At 40.5% G+C, this 21,329-nt stretch overlaps 1 protein-coding gene and 1 long non-coding RNA gene across 4 annotated transcripts in view; one reads left to right on the top strand and one right to left on the bottom strand.

The window, feature by feature from the left end:
• The window catches only part of USP9X (ubiquitin specific peptidase 9 X-linked), a 165,401-nt gene extending 153,246 nt beyond the window's left edge, over positions 1-12,155 (top strand). For all 3 annotated transcript variants that reach the window (XM_040632858.1, XM_040632862.1, XM_040632856.1), the window contains exons 39-45: positions 2,311-2,496; positions 2,958-3,178; positions 3,269-3,357; positions 7,674-7,830; positions 7,990-8,202; positions 8,564-8,659; positions 10,564-12,155. In XM_040632858.1, coding sequence (XP_040488792.1) covers positions 2,311-2,496; positions 2,958-3,178; positions 3,269-3,357; positions 7,674-7,830; positions 7,990-8,202; positions 8,564-8,659; positions 10,564-10,701 — 1,100 coding nt within the window. In that variant the 3' untranslated portion in view covers positions 10,702-12,155. The remainder of the gene's footprint in view (positions 1-2,310; positions 2,497-2,957; positions 3,179-3,268; positions 3,358-7,673; positions 7,831-7,989; positions 8,203-8,563; positions 8,660-10,563) is intronic.
• Positions 9,125-21,329, bottom strand: part of LOC121103324 — a 24,200-nt gene continuing 11,995 nt past the window's right edge. Inside the window, exons 2-3 of the long non-coding RNA XR_005835480.1 lie at positions 20,918-21,081; positions 9,125-9,655 (exon numbers count right to left, since the gene is read on the bottom strand). This is a non-coding gene — a long non-coding RNA (uncharacterized LOC121103324). The remainder of the gene's footprint in view (positions 9,656-20,917; positions 21,082-21,329) is intronic.

The raw sequence follows: 21,329 nt of genomic DNA, 5'->3' as shown, positions 1-21,329 counted from the left end.
CCAGGCGCCCCCAGATCCGTAAACTTTAATATGAAATTCTTAGTACCACATATGCTTTGGGGTTCAGAATTGTTTAGATTTAAGAAAGGTAGGACAGTGTATATACCATGTATTATGTAGTGTTCCTAGAGCAGGGTCCAGGACAGCACCTTATAATCATACACATTAATATTTCTACAGTAAAGCATGAGTAGTCACCCTGAGAGGGTAAATGAAGACTCTAAGTAGCCTCTTGTCAGTTCAGGCCAGCTTTTTCCACCAAACACATTTTGACACCAACTCTATGAAAGAATTTTGTTTATGTTTATGATAAGAGCTTTTTGAATCTCAGGATTTCAGATAAGGGATTGTGGGCCTGTATTTATTCTATTTCTTGGAATATGACAATAAAAAGGACAGTCTGTTGTCTAATGGGTTATAGAAGCAAATAAAAAGATGTGCCATTGGGGCACCTGGGTGGCTTAGTCGTTAAGCGTCTGCCTTCGGCTCAGGGTGTGATCCTGGCGTTACGGGATCGAGCCCCACATCAGGCTCCTCTGCTGTGAGCCTGCTTCTTCCTCTCCCACTCCCCCTGCTTGTGTTCCCTCTCTCGCTGGCTGTCTCTCTCTCTGTCAAATGAATAAATAAAATCTTAAAAAAAAAAAAAAGATAATCGCCATAAGTATGTTAGTGGCTATAATAGGCAAAAATACAAAGTGCTATGGTAGTATGTAATAGGGATACCAGATCAGATTTGGGGAGTACAGGGGACTTAACGGGGAAGTTGATGTGGGAATTGGTTGTTTAAGGTGTCTGTCCAGAGTGAACAGCAGATGCAAAGACTTGGAATAAACTCAGTGTGGAGGAAGTGAAAGTTATTCAGACTAGAAATTATCTCTGATCATGCTATTCTGGCAAGCCTCATGAGAGATTCTAGACTTTATCCTAAGGGCATTTATGAGCCATTGTAGAGTTTTTAATAGACACACCTTCTAGACCGATCACTCAGACTGCAGTGTGGAATGGATTGCAGGGGAATAAGACTAGAAGAGATTGGGGTGCCTGGGTAGCGCAGTCGTTAAGCGTCTGCCTTTGGCTCAGGGCGTGATCCCGGCGTTCCAGGATCGAGCCCCACATCGGGCTCCTCTGCTGTGAGCCTGCTTCTTCCTCTCCCACTCCCCCTGCTTGTGTTCCCTCTCTCGCTGGCTGTCTCTCTGTCACATAAATAAAAATAAAATCTTAAAAAAAAAAAACTAGAAGAGATTGATCCTCTGCTATAAATCATTTTAACATTGTGGCCAGTACTGGGGAGCTGGCAGTGAGGGGGATACAAGTGGACAGATTTTGATGCTTTTTATTTAGAGGTAAAGTCAGTAGGATTTAGTGATTGGGTATTAAGGAGAGGGGAACACAGAAGAGATGTTAAGTGATACCCAGGGTTCCAACTGAGTAGATAGCAGTGCCATGTAGTGAGAGGAGAGAACACAGGAGGAAGAACATGGATAGGGGAGTAAAGTGATGAGTTAAGTTTGGGCAAATTGAGTTTGAGCCTGTTGGGCACCCAAATAGTGATGTTCAGTATTCAGTAGAACACTTAAGATACTTCTCTGGAAATACTTTGGTATCATCTGAACGAAAATAGCTGGAACTTGAAGCCGTTAGAGTGGGTTTGAACATCCAGGAAAAGCATACAGTGCTAGACGGTAGCCTGGTGTGGCAACTTTGAGGAGCAATCATTTCTCAGAGATAGAGGAAGGAGGACTCAGAAATGAGAAGAGGTTGAAAGAAAAGAGGGGAATCCAAGAAGGAGAGGAAACAGTTACAGTTTAGAACTATTCCTTAGCTTTACCCCAGGAAAGGGGGCAGAAACCAAACTGGAATGGGTTGAGGAGGGGGAAAATAATAAAATAGAGATGACACCAAGTTTAGACATGATTTTCAAGTAGCTTAGTTATGGGAGAAAGTAGAGGCAGTGTATAAAAGAATTCTTTCTTCTCACTGAGTTTTCATCATCCTCCCTTACAATGAGCATTGCAGTCTAGGCTAGTCCCCAGACTCTGAGACCGTAGAAAGTGTTCATTTTCTTTATGCCCGCTTTGACTGGAATGTCATGGTCTTTGACCATTTTAAAACTTAAATCCAGTTATACCATGGAGATTTCCTGTTCTGGTTACATCGTTCTCTGAATGCTAAGTAAGAGTGGTCTTCTGATCATAAAAATTACAGAAAAATATTTTAGATAACTTTTATTATGAAGCCCTTACCATCCTAATTCTTTTCTCTTGTGTAATTCTTCTCCCCCTCTTCCTGCTTCTTCCTCCTCCTCTGTAGGTGTGGCGGAGAAGACACAACTTTTGAAATTGAATGTACCTGCTACCTTTATGCTTGTGTCTTTAGATGAAGGCCCAGGTCCTCCAATCAAATACCAGTATGCTGAATTAGGCAAATTGTACTCAGTTGTGTCACAGCTAATCCGCTGTTGCAATGTGTCTTCAAGAATGCAGTCTTCAATCAATGGTAAAGTCGAATACTCCATCCTTTACATTGGTTTTAAAATACTGCTGGCCATACGTAGTATCCGGTTAAAAGTAATTCTGAAGATGTTTAGATATAAAACCAAGAGTCTGACAGTCTATAATATTTTGGGTTCTACATCTTTTTCACATGTTTGAAGGAGATCTTTTTCTGTTTACTTGCTCCTGAGGTTGATACTTTATTTATTATGAGGTAGTTTAAGAATTAACTTTTTATATAGGTAGATGCCAGTGTTGGCATTTAAAGTTGGTTGGCATTTTATCATCTTGGTCTGTCTGATCATTGTAATGCCCGATATTACTTTCTTCATAGTGCTTAGGAATATTGATTTAAAATATTTTTCTAAAATATAAAATTCATAAGCTGTTTTCTATGGTGAAAGCTATATTATTTTACTGTGGAGAAGCCAGTTGTTTTTCATTGATGACAAATCTGTATTCTAGGTAATCCTCCTCTTCCCAATCCTTTTGGTGATCCTAATTTATCACAGCCTATAATGCCAATTCAGCAGAATGTGGCAGACATTTTATTTGTGAGAACAAGTTACGTGAAGAAAATCATTGAGGACTGCAGTAACTCAGAGGAAACTGTCAAATTGCTTCGTTTTTGCTGCTGGGAGAATCCTCAGTTCTCATCTACTGTCCTCAGTGAACTTCTCTGGCAGGTTAAAGGACTATAAACATTCATATGTCTCCCTAATTTGATTTATTACTCCTTCGAATAAGTTATTCACTGTGTCTTTTCCTGTTTTTAGGTTGCATATTCCTACACTTACGAACTCCGGCCCTATTTGGATCTGCTTTTGCAAATCTTACTGATTGAGGACTCCTGGCAGACTCACAGGTAGATCCTCTTCTTTACTTGCTCAACTTTCCAACTGAAATTGCCAGTCGGTGCCTTTTTTTTTTCTCTCTCTCTTTTTGTTTTTTCTTTTTACCTCTTGGAGATCTCATAAAGGTTTTACCTTAAAAGCTTAAGAATTAATAAAAAGTGGGGCGCCTGGGTAGCGCAGTCGTTAAGCGTCTGCCTTCGGCTCAGGGCGTGATCCCGGCGTTATGGGATCGAGCCCCACATCAGGCTCCTCTGCTGTGAGCCTGCTTCTTCCTCTCCCACTCCCCCTGCTTGTGTTCCCTCTCTTGCTGGCTGTCTCTCTCTCTGTCAAATAAATAAATAAAATCTTAAAAAATTAATAAAAAGTGCCCCTTTCCCTCACTTGATTTCACTTTTATTCTTTCATTGCCCATGTTGCATACTTATAGCTTTCTTTTTTTTTTTTAATTAAGGGAAACTAGCATAGGCTTTTGGTAAATATCTTAATTTCATTAATGATGTGCTAGGGTTATTTTAGGATTAGAGTACATTCGTTTTAGAATGAGTCATATGAGGTCACATTTGGTTATCTAAAAATAGTGCTTAGGTAAGTAAGTACAGTCAGTTCCCATTATTCATGGTAGCTATATACTCTAAAGTCGCTGCGAACACTGAATGAGGGAATGTGAAGCCGTTGCTTCTGGGGGAAATACAGGGTTAAGTTCCTGCAAGCCTCTGGTTATATTTTTGTCAACCAATCTGTACATAATCTTTTTTCTAATGTGCGGGGTTTTTTTGTTTTTTTTTTTTTAAGACACCTTATTTAACGTACATTGCTGACTCTTCAACAGTGAACACAATAACTTGTGTCTGAATAAAGCTTATTTAATGCAGTATTTTCTCTGCAAAGCCTTTTGGGGCTTAGGAATACTAGGTAGCACTTCACATTTCGGGGCCATTGTAAATCATGAAATCAACAAAAAGCACAAATGTGTGGGAAGGGTTTCACTAAATAGTGAACAGCAGGATACTCTTTTACAATACGAGCTGAAACAAGGCAGTGTAGCTTTGTTCTCCTCCACGTGGGAACATACATGTTTGGTCCAAATTTTTTTCCCACTCGGCACATGACCACAAAAGCAAAAGCACCATGCTGTTTTTCTGTCATCACAAGTAAAGTTTAGCAAGTAGGCAGAATCACAAATACAGAATCTGAATAATGAACATCAACTTTAGTTCTTCAGTATGAGAATTTGAGTGCAATTTTTTTTTTAAACTGAGGTTATCCAGCATAGCTGTACCTCAGGCTTCCTCCAGAATTCCTCCATCTCCTTTTTTGCCATAAAGTTTGATATCTTCGATCCCAGGAATTCTAGATGATGGTGAAGTATGGAATTAGTTGACAACTCTGCCAGATTTTATAACTTCCCTCTCCACATGGATGGTAGTATAATACCTGATTTTCAGAAACAGTTCAAAATCTGTGTGTGTGTGTGTATACACACACACATATACATGTTACGTCTGTCAGTATAATTAAAACAGCAACTTGAAAACAAGTTCTTTAATGGCAAAATGCTTAAAACTTACAATTTGGGTCTTAATTCAAGAATTAGTATTTCCAAATTATCTCCAAAATTACCATCATAGATTTAAATAGCATCAAACCAAAAAATGAATTTTCATGAGACAAAAAATTTAGTAGTTTCAAAACTTACAAGCATATATTTCGAGCAGTATCCAGTATCCTTCTCAATATGATTATAGGATTTGAAACTTAATTCTTAAGAGTTGTTTTTAGGGGCGCCTGGGTGGCTCAGTTGGTTAAACGTCTGACTCTTGATTTTGGTTCAGGTCATGGTCTCAGGGTCGTGAGATTGAGCCCTGCATCAGGGTCTGTGCTGGGCATGGAGCCGGGTTAAGAGTCTCTCTCTCTCTCTCCCTCAACCCTTCCCTCCCCCTAAAAAAGAAAAGTTGTTTTTAATGGAGTCTAACTTTTACTCTTTTCATTTAAAAAATATGGTAAGCACTTGCAGCATTAAACCAGTTGGTTACATCGTAGCTCTCTTGCTCCATTATAACAAGCAGTAATGGTAAAGGCACATGTGCTGGATTAAATATGAACAATTGACTTTTGTGTAATGAGATTAGTAAGGTATTGTTACTATGAACCACTGGCCCAAGCTTGAAAATAACTTTCTCATAGTGAGCTTTGTCATTCGGTAAGCAGTGTTTGAATATTTATGGAGTATCTACCATGTGCCTGGCACTACCAGGCATTGGGGAACAAGGCAGGCAAAGATAATATTGATAAAAATGGTATTTGAAAGCAGTTAAAACTAATGGGAAGCAAATGCGATGTGGCAGAAAGAATGGCTTAACACTTCATTATCACTTGACAAAACTGAAGGCAAAAACAATATACACTGAAGTGTTTCCGATTAAACAGCAAGAAGCCTGTATGATTGATTGGTCTGAAATTAGTAAACCTTGCAAAATTGCTTGAGTCGTGATTTCCAAACAAAAGATTTTATAAATGCATGTAATGCAAAAAAAAAAAAAAAAAACTTGCGTTTTGATTTAGAAGATTCTATTAAGTAAAATTTATGGTATATAAGGTTTATTGGGGTTTTTTTAAATTATAGACTACACAGGTAATGTTTCTTTGTGGAGATAAAACTCACTTATAAAATTCACCATTTTATCTCTTCAAAGTATACAGTTCAGTGCCTTTAGTACATTCACAATGTATAACCATTACCACTACCTAATTCCAGAACATTTTCATCACTCCAAAAGGAAACTCCAGACCCAATTAAGCAGTCACTCCTTATTACCTCCCATCCCCCAGCAGCCACTAATCTGCATCTGTCTCTCTGGATTTGCCTGACCATAGGCAAAATGTCCAGGATTTGCCTGGGCACTTCAGATACATGGAGTCATACAAAATGTCCTTTTGTGTTAGACATTTTGGGTTGTTTCTACCTTTTGGCTATTGTGAATAATGCTGCTGTGAACATTCATGTACATGTCTTTTGTTTTTAAACATCTGTTTTCAATTCTCTTGGATATACCTCAGAATTGCAGGCAGGTAAATTTTTATTTTTTGTAGTCAAATTGTAAAATATTCATAATTTACCATTTCAGCAATTTTAAGTGTACAGTTCAGTGGCATTAAGTATATTCATAGTACTCTGTTACTGTCATCACCATCCATTTCCAGAACTTTTTCATTATCCCAAACTGAAACTCTGTACCCATAACCGTAACTCCTGATTCCCCCTCCCCCCCCAGCTCCTGGTAATTATTATTTTTTCTTTGCTTTTGCCTATTCTAAGTACCTCATGTAAGTAGAATCATACAGTATTTGTCCTCTCTTATCTGGCTTTAGTTAACGCCTTCTAAGACTCATACGTGTTGTAGAGGCACCTGCGTGGCTCAGTTGGCTAAGCGTCCAATTCTTGATTTCTGCTTAGGTCATGATCTCAGGGTCATGAGATCAGCCCCATGTTGGGCTCCACGCTCCGCAGGAGTCTGCTGGAGATTCTCTCCCTTTCCCTGTGTTCTTCCCCCTGGTCTCTGTCTCTCTAAAAGAATAAATCTTAAAAGGGGGGGGGGCTCATACATGTTGTAGCATGTGTCTCAATTTCATTCCTTTGTAAGGCTGAATAATACTCCACTGTGTGTATATACCACATTTTGTTTACTGACAGGTGATGCTTTTAACACGAAGGAAACAGGCAAATTTGCCTCTGTAGTCCTTTTATGAATTGCTTATTGGGGAGAACAAGAAATCATTGACTGTATAGTATTCTGTTAGGCTTGGCAAGAAATCATCTGTCATCGGCAAATCAGCTAAATTGTAGTAATGGTGAAAATTGCTTTGCCGTATAGCTCATTCTTAGAATTCAGGTTCGTTTTGTACTTCCATCACTGTTTCATAGTCACTGATTACTTACTTTCAGAAGTGCAGTTTTATAAAAGGAACTGACTTGAGGCAAACTCTTAGGTACAGCAGTCATAAACTTAGTTATCTTTAAGTCTGTATTGCTCTTGGTGTCCTAAAATCACTTCTGGTAATGTCTTTGAATTACATACTTAGCAAAATCATTTTGGATTGGTAACAAGTTGGTCAGAGCACAGACTGCTAGGCAGCTGTATGACCTTGGGCAAGCTGTTTAACCTGTCTGTAGCCCTCTTCTCATCTGTTTAGAGGCTCGATAACAGTACCTGCTGTCCAGCATTAGATGACATGACTGAGTCTTTATTGAGTGGCACATAGTAGACACTCAGTAAATGTTGGCTGTTTGATTTTACAAGTTTTTATTTTATATTTGGTTCTTTTTCAGAATTCATAATGCACTTAAAGGAATCCCAGATGACCGAGACGGGCTGTTTGACACAATCCAGCGCTCTAAGAATCACTATCAAAAAAGAGCATACCAGTGTATAAAATGTATGGTAGCTCTTTTTAGCAACTGTCCTGTTGCTTATCAGATTCTGCAGGTGAGGGTTTTTTTCTTAACAATTTTGTAGAAATCTGAATCAGAATTAGGGATTCCATTTTAAAGAAAAGAATAGTGAGAATTTGGAGTTATTATTTTAAGTTAACTTTAAGAAGTATTCCAAAACCTTTTCTACACATGGTTTTATTTTCTTTTGAAGGGCAATGGAGATCTTAAAAGAAAGTGGACCTGGGCAGTGGAATGGCTTGGAGATGAACTTGAAAGACGACCATATACTGGCAACCCTCAGTACACTTACAACAACTGGTCTCCTCCAGTGCAGAGCAATGAAACATCAAATGGTTATTTCTTGGAGAGATCACATAGTGCTAGGATGACACTTGCAAAAGCTTGTGAACTCTGTCCAGAGGAGGTAAAAAAAAAAAAGAAAAGAAAAATGAAAGAAAGCAAAGCAATTTGTTATTTTATAGGCCAGTGTTTATGTATTAATGATAGTGCCAAAGAAATGTTGTTGAGGTTTTATTTGCTTTAGTGTTTACTATATGTAATCTTAGGTTAATGAGGGAGCCTTCTTTTAGAGGAATTTCTGAAATTGCCTGAAATGTAGTCTTTCTGGAGAGAACCGAAGTCAGGTTTTTTCATGTTTCAATTTGTTTTCAGTAAAAGGAAACTTGTGAGTCAGTTTTGTAGTTTTTAAAATTTTATTTCAAATACAAAAAACTTAAACATGAATTTGCCTACATAATTCTTCATCTTCAAATATTGAAAATTAGGAGCCGGATGACCAAGATGCCCCAGATGAGCATGAGTCACCTCCACCTGAAGATGCCCCGTTGTACCCCCATTCACCTGGATCTCAGTATCAACAGGTAAATGGGGGTTGGTTTGCGTTTTTATCCCCTAGAACCAATTTTTATGCTTTATTTAAGGGATGGCTGAATTTTTTGTTGTGACTGCAAAGTAATAAAGGGATTAGCTAGATTACCTTTAGAGCATGAACAAAAGAGAAATAGCTGGGGCAGGGTCACGATGCGATGTGTTTGAACTTCGCCGTGTGGTGTTTTCCAGGTCAGATAGGTGCCTTTCTTTGTACTCAGTTAAGACTGTGTGGCAATTGATGTCAACATAAAGTGGTAATATTTAGTACAACGGATTAGTACACTTCCTGTTAGGCTGAGTCTGCAAATGGATTCCAGAGACACTTAAGATGTGGCAATGAAGGAAATTGTTCTTGGTTACATAGGCTAACCAAGACTTCAGTGACACTCAGGATTGTTGAAAAGCATCAAGGATTGATAGAGTTCTGTAGAATTTCCTGTAAGATCAGTAAAAAATTTTTTTAGATACAGAAACTTTCTAAATAACTTTTCTTTCTAAAACCCAGAGATGACTAATTCAGATCTTTTGAGGCAGTGGTGCTCAAACTTGAACAAGCATCAGAATCCCCTGGTTGGGGCTCATGGCTGGTTCAGTCAGTAGAGCATGCGACTCTTGAGCTCAGGGTTGTGCATTCGAGGCCCACATGGGGTATAGAGATTTAAAATCTTAAAAAAAATTTATTTCCTTGGTGAGCTTGTTCCAACACAGATTGCTGGGCCCCATCCTAAGTTTCTGATTCATTTAGCTCTGGGGTAGAACCAGAAAATCTACATTTCCAACATGTTCCCAGGCAATTGATGCTGCTGGTAGTCTGGAAGCCATACCTTCAGAACCATTATTTAAGGCATTCTTTCTTACATTTCAGGATGGAGGGGGTGCCTGGGTGGCTCAGTTGGTTAAGGGTCCAACTCTTGATCTCAGCTCAGGTCTTGATCTCAGAGTTGTGAGTTCAATCCCCACGTTGGGCTCCAGGTTGGGCGTGGAGCCTACTTAAAAAGGGGGGGATAGAAATAGAAGCATACTCAATAATTTAAAAATGCATATTCAACATATTTATTTTCATAATGCAAATTATAGAAAGGCCTAAAATCTTCTTGACTGGTGGGAATGTACAGAAAAGGAAGGCTCACAGGTTTAAAAGGTTAAGAAATCAAATTCTCAAGGAAGAAAGTTACTTTCCGCAGCCCTGAGAAAGCTCGTGTATTAATCATGCCTGGCTCATCCATGTTTCTCTAACATTGTGTTGTTTTCATTAACACCATTCTCTGTTCAAGGTTGTTGCTAATGCAGAGCTCATATGACCAGTCAGATTTGTCATTATCAAACAAAGCTTCAAGGTTCTTGGAAGAGTCCGAATAGATGTGTTCTAGCTCACAAAATTTTGACAATAAACAGTAACAGGCTATAATCCCTTATTTGTTGGACTTAGGTCTAAATAATTTGGGGCACTAAAAATCACTTTGGCTGAAGATTTATACAGATCTACATTGCTTTTGTTTGGGGTTTGGGGGTTTGCATTTAGGCTAGCTTTTCTCTCTAAGATTTTATTAGAGAGCTAGAGCACAAGCCGGGGCAGCAGTAGAGGGAAAGGGAGAAACAGGCTCCCCACTGAGCAGGGAGCCCGACATGGGGCTCGATCCCAGGACCCTTAGATCATGACCTGAGCTATAGGCAGATGCTTCACCGACTGAGCCACCCAGGCGTCCCTAGCTTTTCACTTGAAATGAATTTTTGAAATGAATTTTTTTTCTTTCTTACCATTAGCCCAAGGATATTTCCTCTTTATAAGTCCTGGGAATAAAAGAAATGTTCACGTGTCCAAAAATTTCAGCCTGTGATTTTAAAAAGTTTACTGTGTGAAATGTTTCAACATCGCTCTCTTCTCCCCTCCCAGAATAACCATGTGCATGGACAGCCATATACAGGCCCAGCAGCACATCACATGAACAACCCTCAGAGAACTGGCCAACGAGCACAAGAAAATTATGAAGGCAGTGAAGAAGTATCCCCACCTCAGACGAAGGATCAGTGAAATGCACATAATTACTGGTTCCATCAAGACTGTGCACCCAGGCCTTACAGTCCAACCTTTTTCTGTGTCTGGCTAATTTAAAACTAGAAAAACTATTCCTAATCAACATGGAGTGGAGAGTTTATTCACTGTCTTATCTGCAGAAATTTGCTGTCAATATATAACCCGCCTGCAGTGGAAAGTGTATAGTGTTTTGTAATAAATGGCCTGATGCTAATGTGTAAATGGCAAAGGTGTATATAGTATATTAATGTTTGACTGTTAATTCTTAAGCAAGAAACTTTTCTTGAGGAGACTCACAGATCTACAAAAACTACAGAAGTTCATTTTCTTGTTCTACCCACCGCACTCTGCAACCAGTGCTGCCTGCCTCATGGCAGTTGGATCTACTCCTTTACAAAACAAAAAAATAAACCAACAGCAACAAAACAGAGCCCATCCATGTCAACCACACCAATAGTTTCATGTTAATTCTTTGCCACTGGAGTCAGTTTTACTATGAGCAATGATGTAAGGCTGGTAACCTTTAAATTATTTGGTTGATGTGGAAAATTGGTGATGTAACATTGTTTCTAGATCTTTTTCATTGCCTTTTTAATTCTGATATTAGGTTAATCACTTTGAAGCTATAGTTATGCTGTAACATTTAGCATGGCTTCACACCAGGTTAGTGTAGCCAATGAGGAAAAAAGTACCATAATGACAGCAGTTGTCCCAGTGTGACAGCTGTATTGCTCAGAGCTTTTCCTTCTTACACCTAGAATATAAATATAAAACAAGGGGAGACGTGATAAACAGGCGGTTTTCAGTTACACATATGTTGCTTATGTTTAATGTTTGACAGTTCGATCTCTGGGTGGATAAAGAAATTTAAGTATCAGTAATGGGAATTTTTAAAAACAAATATGCAAAAATTTGCTATGCCAGGATGCTTGGAGCATAATAGAAGACTGTATTTGGTGTGCTTGTTTTGTTTCTTTGGTAGAGCTTATTAGGTGAATCTTCTAAAACTTCCTTCTGCTGGACCCCAGTGAAGTGGAAGTCACCAGAACCCCACAGTACTTGGAGTGCCACTGCACCAAGATGTCTAGCTGAGTTTCTGCTCAGGCACAGTTTTACTTGAAAGCAAGAATTGTCCTAGCTCCTTTTCCATTATTCCAAAACTTTGAATGTTCGAAGCAGGGTCTTGATTAAAAAGGAAACTACTGGTTAGTTAATCTAATTGAGGTATAATTTCAGCATAAACATTTAATTAAAGATAAGGAACTCATCAGTTAATACTGTATTTAAAAGAGAATTGGTAACTTGAATGTGTGTAATTTTTGGAACCTGTCTAAAAACCAAATACCCCTGCAAACAGATACAGTCCACCCTATTCTATTTAAATATTTTGCTGTTTTATTTTATAGAAATTATTTTGCTGAATTCACAAATAGAATTTGATTTACGAAGAACTTTTTGTCCTGTGGTGTGTTTTTGTTTTTGGGTTGGTTTTTTGGTTTTTTTCTTTTTTGTTTTGTTTGTTTGTTTGTTACTTTTTTTGGTCCCTTTTATTTTTTTTTTGAAGGACTGCATAATAAAATTAATTCTGTGCATAGCATGCTTAGGCATGACACTGAATTCAGGAGTTCAGTCACGTAGAGTTTTTGTGCACAGAAAGATTTGACCTTTGGCCCTTGACTAAAGATTTAGAGAAAACAGGATGTTGACACTGTAAAAGTTTCCTAACATAATCAATCTTGTACTTTTTGTATGTTTTTTATATACATGTATATTTAATGAGCACAAGCTTGGTTGTATTTTTTACAATTTAGTTAATAGGAAAATGTTTTGTCAAAAAGGCTATAGTTGGAACTGAACAAAGCAGAAACAACATTGAGAATTGCTTTATTTTGTGATTAAAAGGGGCAGGTATTTAAGATAAAGCTTTGGGTATCTTATTTGCAGTACTCTATAGTCCATCTGTGCTTCTAGGTTTTCTGTAATATTAGGAAATTTTGACACCAGACAGATCCTGTTTTTACCTTAAGTAATTACATCTGAGTTTAAGTTTGAGCAAAAGTCCTACACACTGTTTGGTAGTTTTAATTTAAAAGTTTCTCAATTCCAGGCCTCCTTAGCAATGAGCAAGATAGGTTAACTTTATTTGGACAATTTGCTATCCTTGAATACACCTTCTCACCAGATGAGGTGGTTTTTGTATTTCCCCACTTCTTAACAAAGTATATGATGTACTTAATTTAAAAACTTAAATGACTTGTAGACATGAAAAACTTGACATCTGAAAAGGCTGTGAATTTGTCTCCTTGGAGGAAGATCCCATCTTGGTTGCTTTGAATTGACAGTCCCCTTGTGCCAGGTGAGGGCTTGTGAGTCCGTCTGTGTTGTGCCCAGGATCGAGGGAAAGTGAAAAGGGAGATTGATTTTTGTTTGTGCGAATTATTTTCTCTAACTTCTTAAGCATTAACATATAAGCAGAAATTTTAAGGCGCATGTTATTGTAAGAGCAACGTGGTGGCGAGGTCTTTTTCTGAACATCAATGGCACATTTTAAACTCAAGTCTTCAAAGTGCCTAAAGATAATTTAATTCTCCCTCAACTGATTTCTGGAGCCATATATATATAATTCCTACTTTAAATGTTTCAGAATCACTAGTCTTCCTTTTAGAGAAGTACCCCCAGGATTCTAAATGGCATGATTACTTCAAAGAAGACCATGGAATCTGTTAACATAAAGACTAAAGCTATTTTCATTGTTAATCTGTGAACAAGGGCTTTGCCCAGTTGGATCTAAGTATTTCCTTGCACAACTTGGTAAAAACCATATTGCTGCTGTTCTAAGCCCTCCAAATTTTCATGCTCAGCCTTGTAGAGGCAGAAATAACATAAATCATACTTGGGGGTTTTTTTTGTCTTTCCTTGATTTTTCTGATAATTTCCCAACCTTGTGTCTTGTAGCTGTTATATATACAAATTTAGAATTATTAAAATGTTTTATATTTTTTTCATGATTAACTTTTATTAGTGAATGATAAGTATTTAAGTAGTAGTTAAAAAGATGAGGAGCCTTTTTTTATTGAAATTACGTTTGTAAATGAAAGCAACAGTCTGTGAATTTTCAGATGACTACTCCAACAAAATGGTTCCTTTCACTTTTTTTCTTGGTATTTTCCCAGCTTCTTTTCTCCCATAAACTCTTTTGCTGAATTTTGTGGTTAATTTGGTGGATATATCCTGCCTTATTTAGAATTCTAACGGGATAAGAAAATTGCCTTTTCCTTATAAGAAGTGCCCAACTTTGGTCTCTAGCTGGAAGGTAACTACATACTGCAGGGAGAGGAAAACAACCTCCTTCCCGCCCCGCTCCACTCTACCCCCTTTCTGTGTTAGGGGAAAACAAACCAACCATGCAGTACTGGTTTTATAGTACCACGTGCTCAACCAGAGTTGTCCTGCACCTACATGCGTGTTTAGTGTTGGAAAGGAAGGTTTTGGGTGTGATACATCACTACAAAAAGTGCTATATGTATTAAGAACTTGCTGCCGACTGTATTTATAACAATTACTTTACATTTGCAGAAATGTAGCGCTTTTCCTCCAAATTCGTAGGTGTAAGAGAAAAGGGGGAAAGGTGCACCATGTTTTAAACTTGCAAATGAGTGATTTTTTTTTTTGAAATCCAGATTCCCCAAAGGAAATTCACCGCCCAGATCACACACTTATCAGCCTTTTACAAGCCAACAGACTGAAGATTGTCCACAGTTCCTAAAATTTAGCACATATACAAAAATAAAACTTTATAAATTAAATTTCGGCTTTCCCTTTTATTTATTAAGATGATATCTAAACGGAGGTAAATTAGAGGTGTAACAGATTTAGCGGGAACTTAAGGGAAGTGTTGACCAGTAGAGGAATGTGGCCCTCCTTTTCTATCTTCAAAGTATATTCACATCTAAGCAGTTCACAAATTGAGTTGTGATCTAATTGCTGACTTACTTAACTGTTCACTCTAAACGAGATTTGGCAAACACTCTGGTGTTTCAGAGTTCATTTAAATATCAGGCAGCAGGTCACATGTTTTGAGGGGAGTTAAAAGTGAAAATTCAGTTAATTCTCCAGCAGATTTCATCTCTGCTTTTTAGTATCTGAAAAGCAATTCTTTGTTGCAGTGTTCCAAAGAACTAGGACGTCCGTAGTGGCCTCTTGGTGTGTCCTTTAAGTGGGGGTACTGTGAGAGACCCAGCCCGGATTTTCTACACTTCTAAAAAGTAGAAGACTCCTAGCAAACCACTGTTGCTCTGCATTTTGGAAACTGTACTGGGATTAAACCGCTTGAACTTGCAGTATTCTTAGCTTCGTGAGTACACCTAATTGAATGAAAATGTACATAGTCACCAATTTTTTGAACTGTTCGTTGTATGGGTCGGTAAATTAACAGTTAAATTTTTACTGTATACACCTAAGTTTCAAGTTGGGGGTTACATAAAAGGTTTTCGTAACTCATTTTCTTTAGGGATACAAAGTCTCAAGGGAAATTTCTTCAACCACACCTGAAACTTTGGTCCATAAAACAAATTTCAGACACATATAAAAATCACTTGATTATTTGAAAGGCAATTCCATTTAAATATGTAAGACTCCGGAATATAGTGGGAATGCTTTTGACTGTCCTCTGAAAATGAGAGGTCCTCTTCTTGTGCTCCAACAACATTAAAGAGAATATACCGTATTTCATCCAAAGGTGCCCCAGTAAGCAAAATTCACGGACTCAAGATTTTGGAGATAGCAAAATGGGGAATCCCATTTCGTAGTAATCCATGGCAAATACCTTCTTTTTTTAATACCTGGAAAGTGTGTTGGCCTTTTCTCATGTGGCTAATTTTTCCATTAACCTAGCAGAATAGAGAGACCCTGTTCTACGTGTAATTAGTAATAAAGCTGGCCAGTTGACAAGTTTATGAAGAAAGTCTGATGCAAGTGCACCTTCGAGGAGTCCTCGGACTGCTCCCGGAGTGCCGTGTCTGAGCGGTTGTCTTGAGAGAGCTGTGTGTGCTGGCGTCAGTTTTCTTCCCCGCACACTAGTGACGGCGCTCCACCAGTACCCCCAGCCGCCCCGGCCTGCTTGTGGGTCCGAGCAAGCACTCCCTGTGTGGGAACAAGCCTAACAATTGCTTTCCTTCCCCTTCTCCCTGTTCCTTCCCAAAGGTGGCTTGGTGGGGGTCACCTGCAAGATAGCAAGAATCGAATTCATTTTCTATTTTCAACTGTGTAGATGTTAAAATATTCACAATGGATGCTTTGGGTGCCGGAAGAGCCTCCAGGAGTCCTTCGGGGGGATTCCCTTGCGCGAGGATTTGAAAATGGATTCTTAGGAGTGTGGCTGTATGTCACCGGCCATTCTGTCACGTTCTCATGTCGTTCCGCACCCATTAAAACACGGGGTGCGCCTTTGGAATTCAGAAGTCTGGATGACTTGGGGGTCTGAAATCGGTGTCTTAGAGCAAAGGCCGCATGGCACCACGAAGGTTCTGAACCCCCTTGCCTTCGGCCCGAGCAGCTCGCGGCGTGGCTGTCGGCCGGGGGGCACGGGCGTGCGGGGCGCCCGGGAAGCAGGTCGGCGCTCGGGGCTCAGTGTGTGTGGAGGAAAAGCCCTTGGAAACATTTTCCTAAGGTCTCTAGATGTTCGGGATGTGTCCCTGACCCAGTTCTTGACGTAAATGAGTGTGTTCTGTTGGGTGAATAGGCGAAGAGCTTTTTCAAGCTGTGTGTGAGAATCGAATCTAGGTGGTGACTGCTCACATTTGGTGACTACCGTCCCTGATTGAAAATACTCCTCGGGACTACTGATCAGTTCTTTCAGCCATCTACTTTCAGAGTGTCTGAAGCATTTAGTGTCAATTTGTTCACCGTAGAACAGGCCTTACACAGATTCCCAAAAGGCCATTCTAACACATCTTCCTTAGGAAGTCTGACTTAGCCAAAGACTAACAATGTGCCGAAGGTCTACAAGCTAAAGCTTACCAAGTCAGAGGGCTACAGAGGGGAGGGGGGTGGGGGAATGGGATAGACCGGTGATGGGTAGTAAGGAGGGCACGTATTGCATGGTGCACTGGGTGTTATACACAACTAATGAATCATCGAGCCTTACATCGAAAACCGGGGATGTACTGTATGGTGACTAACATAATATAATAAAAAATCATTATTAATAAAAAAATGAGTGAAGTTTTCTGACATTTTGATAAAATACTGTTCGCTTAAAAAGCCATACATTTAGACGTCCTATCAAAACAACCAACAAGATCGCCTTGCGTGATTTGCTCTCATGTTTTTAATTCGGTTGCTTTCCCAACTGCTACAAATTCTTACAATGTTAAATCTGCTGTTTTGCTAGATAATGTTCATTTTAGAAGAGAGTAGTTATCAAAATTTTGGTGCATAAGTTCTTACTGTCTCTCATGACAGACTTTGACTTAAAGAAAAAATACATACAGGGGCACCTGGGTGGCACAGCGGTTAAGCGTCTGCCTTCGGCTCAGGGCGTGATCCCAGCGTTATGGGATCGAGCCCCACATCAGGCTCCTCCGCTATGAGCCTGCTTCTTCCTCTCCCGCTCCCCCTGCTTGTGTTCCCTCTCGCTGGCTGTCTCTATCTCTGTCGAATAAATAAATAAAATCTTTAAAAAGAAAAAAAAAATACATACATACCAAGCTCTTAGGTTGCAATTAGCCTTCTCTTTTGTCCCAAGGTTGGGCTTTTTAATTAAAAAGCAAAATCTAAAAATTCAGATTTGCAATAAAATATGAACAGACTTACTGTCTAATGTAGCATGGTTTCGCAGTTGCTAGAAAGGCAAGTGTTAGATACACTGGATGTTGAGTTACTGTTTAGCACGTACTGACGCAGCATTAAACACTTGAAATAGGCTTCTTGCACTGAGGTTAGCAGATGCTCCGTTTGAATAGGAAATAGAATCCAATAGACTGTTTTGGAAGGAGTGCAGGCTGGAGAAGAATGTAGTGTTGAAAACACCTTACCACCCGTGATAAACTAGAAATGGCTACAAGATGTCCCTCCACTCATTGTTTTTGTCTCTAGAAAAGCGTAGAGCCAAGTAACCAAGAGTAACATTTTTGAGTGCTTTTGAGCAGTAATAATTTATCAATATTCGATTTACATTTAAGCTTTTAATTGCTGTTCTGCTATGAAGTATGATAGACAATAATCATTATAAAAATCAATCTGAGGCTGAGGAGTAGTAATTTATATACTAGGGAAGCTGGTTTAACTCTAGAATGTTTATATTGAAATGCTGTTTTTTTTTTTAAGTCAAGAATGAACTGAAAATACAAGGCTAGGATCAAAGGAAGACATAACTAAATAATGTCATACCTGAATCTCCAGCTAAATGCTGAAGTTTAGTGTTAGGTTGGCTTAAAAGCAGTTGTTAAAACTTGCCCTTCTAAATTTGACTAACGAAGGGCGCCTGGGTCAGTTAAGCATCTGCCTTCGGCTCAGGTCCCCATCTGGGATCGAGCCCCAGATCGGGCTCCCTGCTCAGTGCGGACCCTGCTTCTCCCTCTCCCTCTGTCCCCACCCCACCCCTGCCCCTCCCTCTGCCTGCTGCTCCCCCTGCTTGTGCTTGCTCTTTCTGTCAAATAAATAAATAAAATCTTTTAAAATAAATAAATAAATTTGACTAGCGAGTCAGGAAAAAAAAATAAAAGGTTGGGTTTGTGTTCTGAGTCTGTTCACCAACGTATATATTAAATCTGAAACGCAGAGCTAGTTTTGCGTCTAGGTGAGAAGAGGAAACAGCTGCCTCCAGCACCGCACCGTCCCGTATGTGAAGCGATGCGGACATCGGCCGCGGCGGGTCCAGGCCGCGTCTCGTGGGCGCTCCCGCCGAGGAACAGCTTTTGTTACGAATTGGATGCGGGGTTCCGGTGTGGAAAATGGAAACGTGCCTTTTCCTTTTCCTTAGCTCCGATTTGAGAGTAAGTACACTGGCAGGTTACACACTCGCAGCTCAGACGAGGGTCTCTGGCAGGCGCCACTTGCAGTGCTTGGAAGACAGGGTGCCAACAGTCTTCCTTTGTGTATGCTTCTTAACCTTGATCTCAACTAGGAAGGCTCTCCCTCGTTAAAAAAATACAAAGCTCGGGTGTTCCCGTGCCCACCACGGTCATTCTGATGAAAGACACGCCTCCTCATGACTTTAAACTGCCCACCGCTAGCCTCAGGGCAGGAGCTGTTCTGGGCATTTCCCTCTGCTCTTTGCTAAGATGGGTTTCCAGCAGACGTGACTTTTGCCATAACGATCACTCCGAGACAACGCTTGATGCCGCAGACACGTTACAGGTGCTGAAGAAGTGACCCTAAAGTGAGGCCGGGAGGGCGGGCATCGGAACCAAGCACGAGTTCCACGTGTGTGAAGTGCACTTCGCGCTCACACTCATGTGTTGTTTTGTTTTGTTTTTAAGATTTTATTTATTTATTTGAGAGAGAGGGAGAGCGAGCGAGCACAAGCGGGGTGAGGGGCTGAGGGAGAAGCACACTTCCCACTGAGCAGGGAGCCCGATGCGGGGCTCGATCCCAGGACCCCGAGATCATGACCTGAGCCGAAGGCTGACAGAGCCACCCAGGCACCCCTCAAACTCACATTCTGATAATGCCTAAAACTGCTGTTCCGCTTGCTCTCGATTTGAGAATTGGCATTGGGTCCCAGCCTGGCCTCTGGAAAGCTCGGACTCTGGTTGCCAAGCGCACAGCCATTCATCTTGCGTAAAGTCATCTGTATTCAGTCCGGAGAAATGCTAGTGTCAGGCATGTCCTTGCTGGGCTTTTTCTCTTCTTATAAAAAAGCCAGCTTTGGTGACAGTCGGTGGCAATTTCATGTTTAAAGAAAGGCAACTAATAAAATCTCTCCGCTTAGAATTAAAATGGAGGGGCACCTGGGTGGCTCAGTGGGTTAAGAGTCTGCCTTTGGCTCGGGTCATGATCCAGGGTCCTGGGATCAAGTCCCGCATCGGGCTCCCTGCTCATTGCGGACCCTGCTTCTCCCTCTGCCTCTGTCCCCACCCCACCCCCACTCGTGTGCACTCGCACGTTCTCTCTCTCTCAAATAAATATATCTTTAAAAAAAACCCAATAATATTAAATAAGAAGAACAAAGCAAGGGACAAAGTGTGCAGACTGGGTCAGCAGTCCCAAGGAGTGACTGGTGTGCATGCACATGTGAGGGCTCATGGGGCTTCAGCTCGTCACCCTCAAAACACAGAAAGGATCACTCTGAGTGCACGTGAGAGAAGAAAATTCAAGCTAAAATGAGGACAGTCAGAAGAAAATCTGGTGTAGGACCTCTAACATCCAGTGCTCCTGTGAAAAAGAGGCTATTGTCAAGGTGAATTGCCCCAGGGATGGCAGAATTAAAGCTCCAGACTGTCTGAGAAGGAAATGATTTATATTGAAATGCCATTCACAGCTTGCGCAGTGACCTAAACTAGGAAAGTTTCAAACTTTGGCTTTACAACTGCGCAAGGATCATAGTCTGTATGTTGTCAAATGAGTTTTGACCCACTTTTTACATATAAAGACTTTAAAAAAGACCTTTGTTGTCTTTCTTATTATAATGATTTCTGCTAGACTGAAAGGGTTGAATCCCCACATGGACAGATACACTGCTAGATTTTTGGTTTTTAAGTGAGTTAACATGGTTTTGGGCGTACTGCTTTCTTCTTTCCTCTTTTCTCCTCTGGACACTCTCATTCTCAGTCATTAGGATACTCTGAATGCCTGGTTTCCAAAAGAGGAAGACCTGTCAAAATCATCTGAATATTCCAATTTGTTATAACTAGAGATAAGGGTTAAGAACCAATTTCCGGGGGCGCCTGGGTGGCTCAGTCGGCTAAGCGTCTGCCTTTAGCTTAGGTAGTGATCTCTGGGTCCTGGGATCGAGTCCCGAGTCGGGCTCCCTGCTCGGCGGGGAGCCTCCTTCTCTCTCCCCCCACTCGTGTTCTCTCTTGCTCTGCTCTCACTCTCAAATAAATTAAAAAAAAAAAAATCTAAGAAACAAATGTCTAGGTCCCACCCCGGAGACTGAGCATAGACGCGGTGCGTCCAGGAGTCTGCGGCATTGTTAGTGTTATTTTCATCAAAAGAAATCAAGTATGATAACCAAGTCCCCTGTCCCCCGTCCTCGGCCCCGTTCTCTCACCTTGCTTCCAAAGCCACCGGGCGGCCGTTCGCTGTGTGTAAGGGAGCCCAGCCCGCCGCCGGAGGGCCAGCTCCGCACGCCGCAGCAGCCCTAGGCTGGCAGTCCCACGGGGAGAACCGAAGTCGTGCTTCTCCAGAGAAGGACCAGGAGGATCTTTAAAAATTCTAAGGAAAAAGAAAAAAAATTGGTAAATTCGGGAACACTGATAACACATCGTGTGAGCAAAATGACCTGAGTGTAGTATTTCCTAGCTAAGATATCAGGGCCCAGAGGAATGGATGGTGTTTCTCCAGAAGTGACGATGGGGGTCTGGGTTACAAACGGTGTTCTGCACAGACGTGGGGTTAGTGAGGAGGGAACAGAAGGCAAGCTGAGGACAAAGTAGAAGCTGACACCCCACAACCCCCCCCCC

Source organism: Ursus maritimus (assembly GCF_017311325.1).
Source record: "Ursus maritimus isolate PB19 chromosome X unlocalized genomic scaffold, ASM1731132v1 scaffold_X1, whole genome shotgun sequence".
NCBI lineage: Eukaryota > Metazoa > Chordata > Mammalia > Carnivora > Ursidae > Ursus > Ursus maritimus.
The sequence above is the reverse complement of the archived record's forward strand: the minus strand, read 5'-3'. Positions and strand labels throughout refer to the sequence as shown.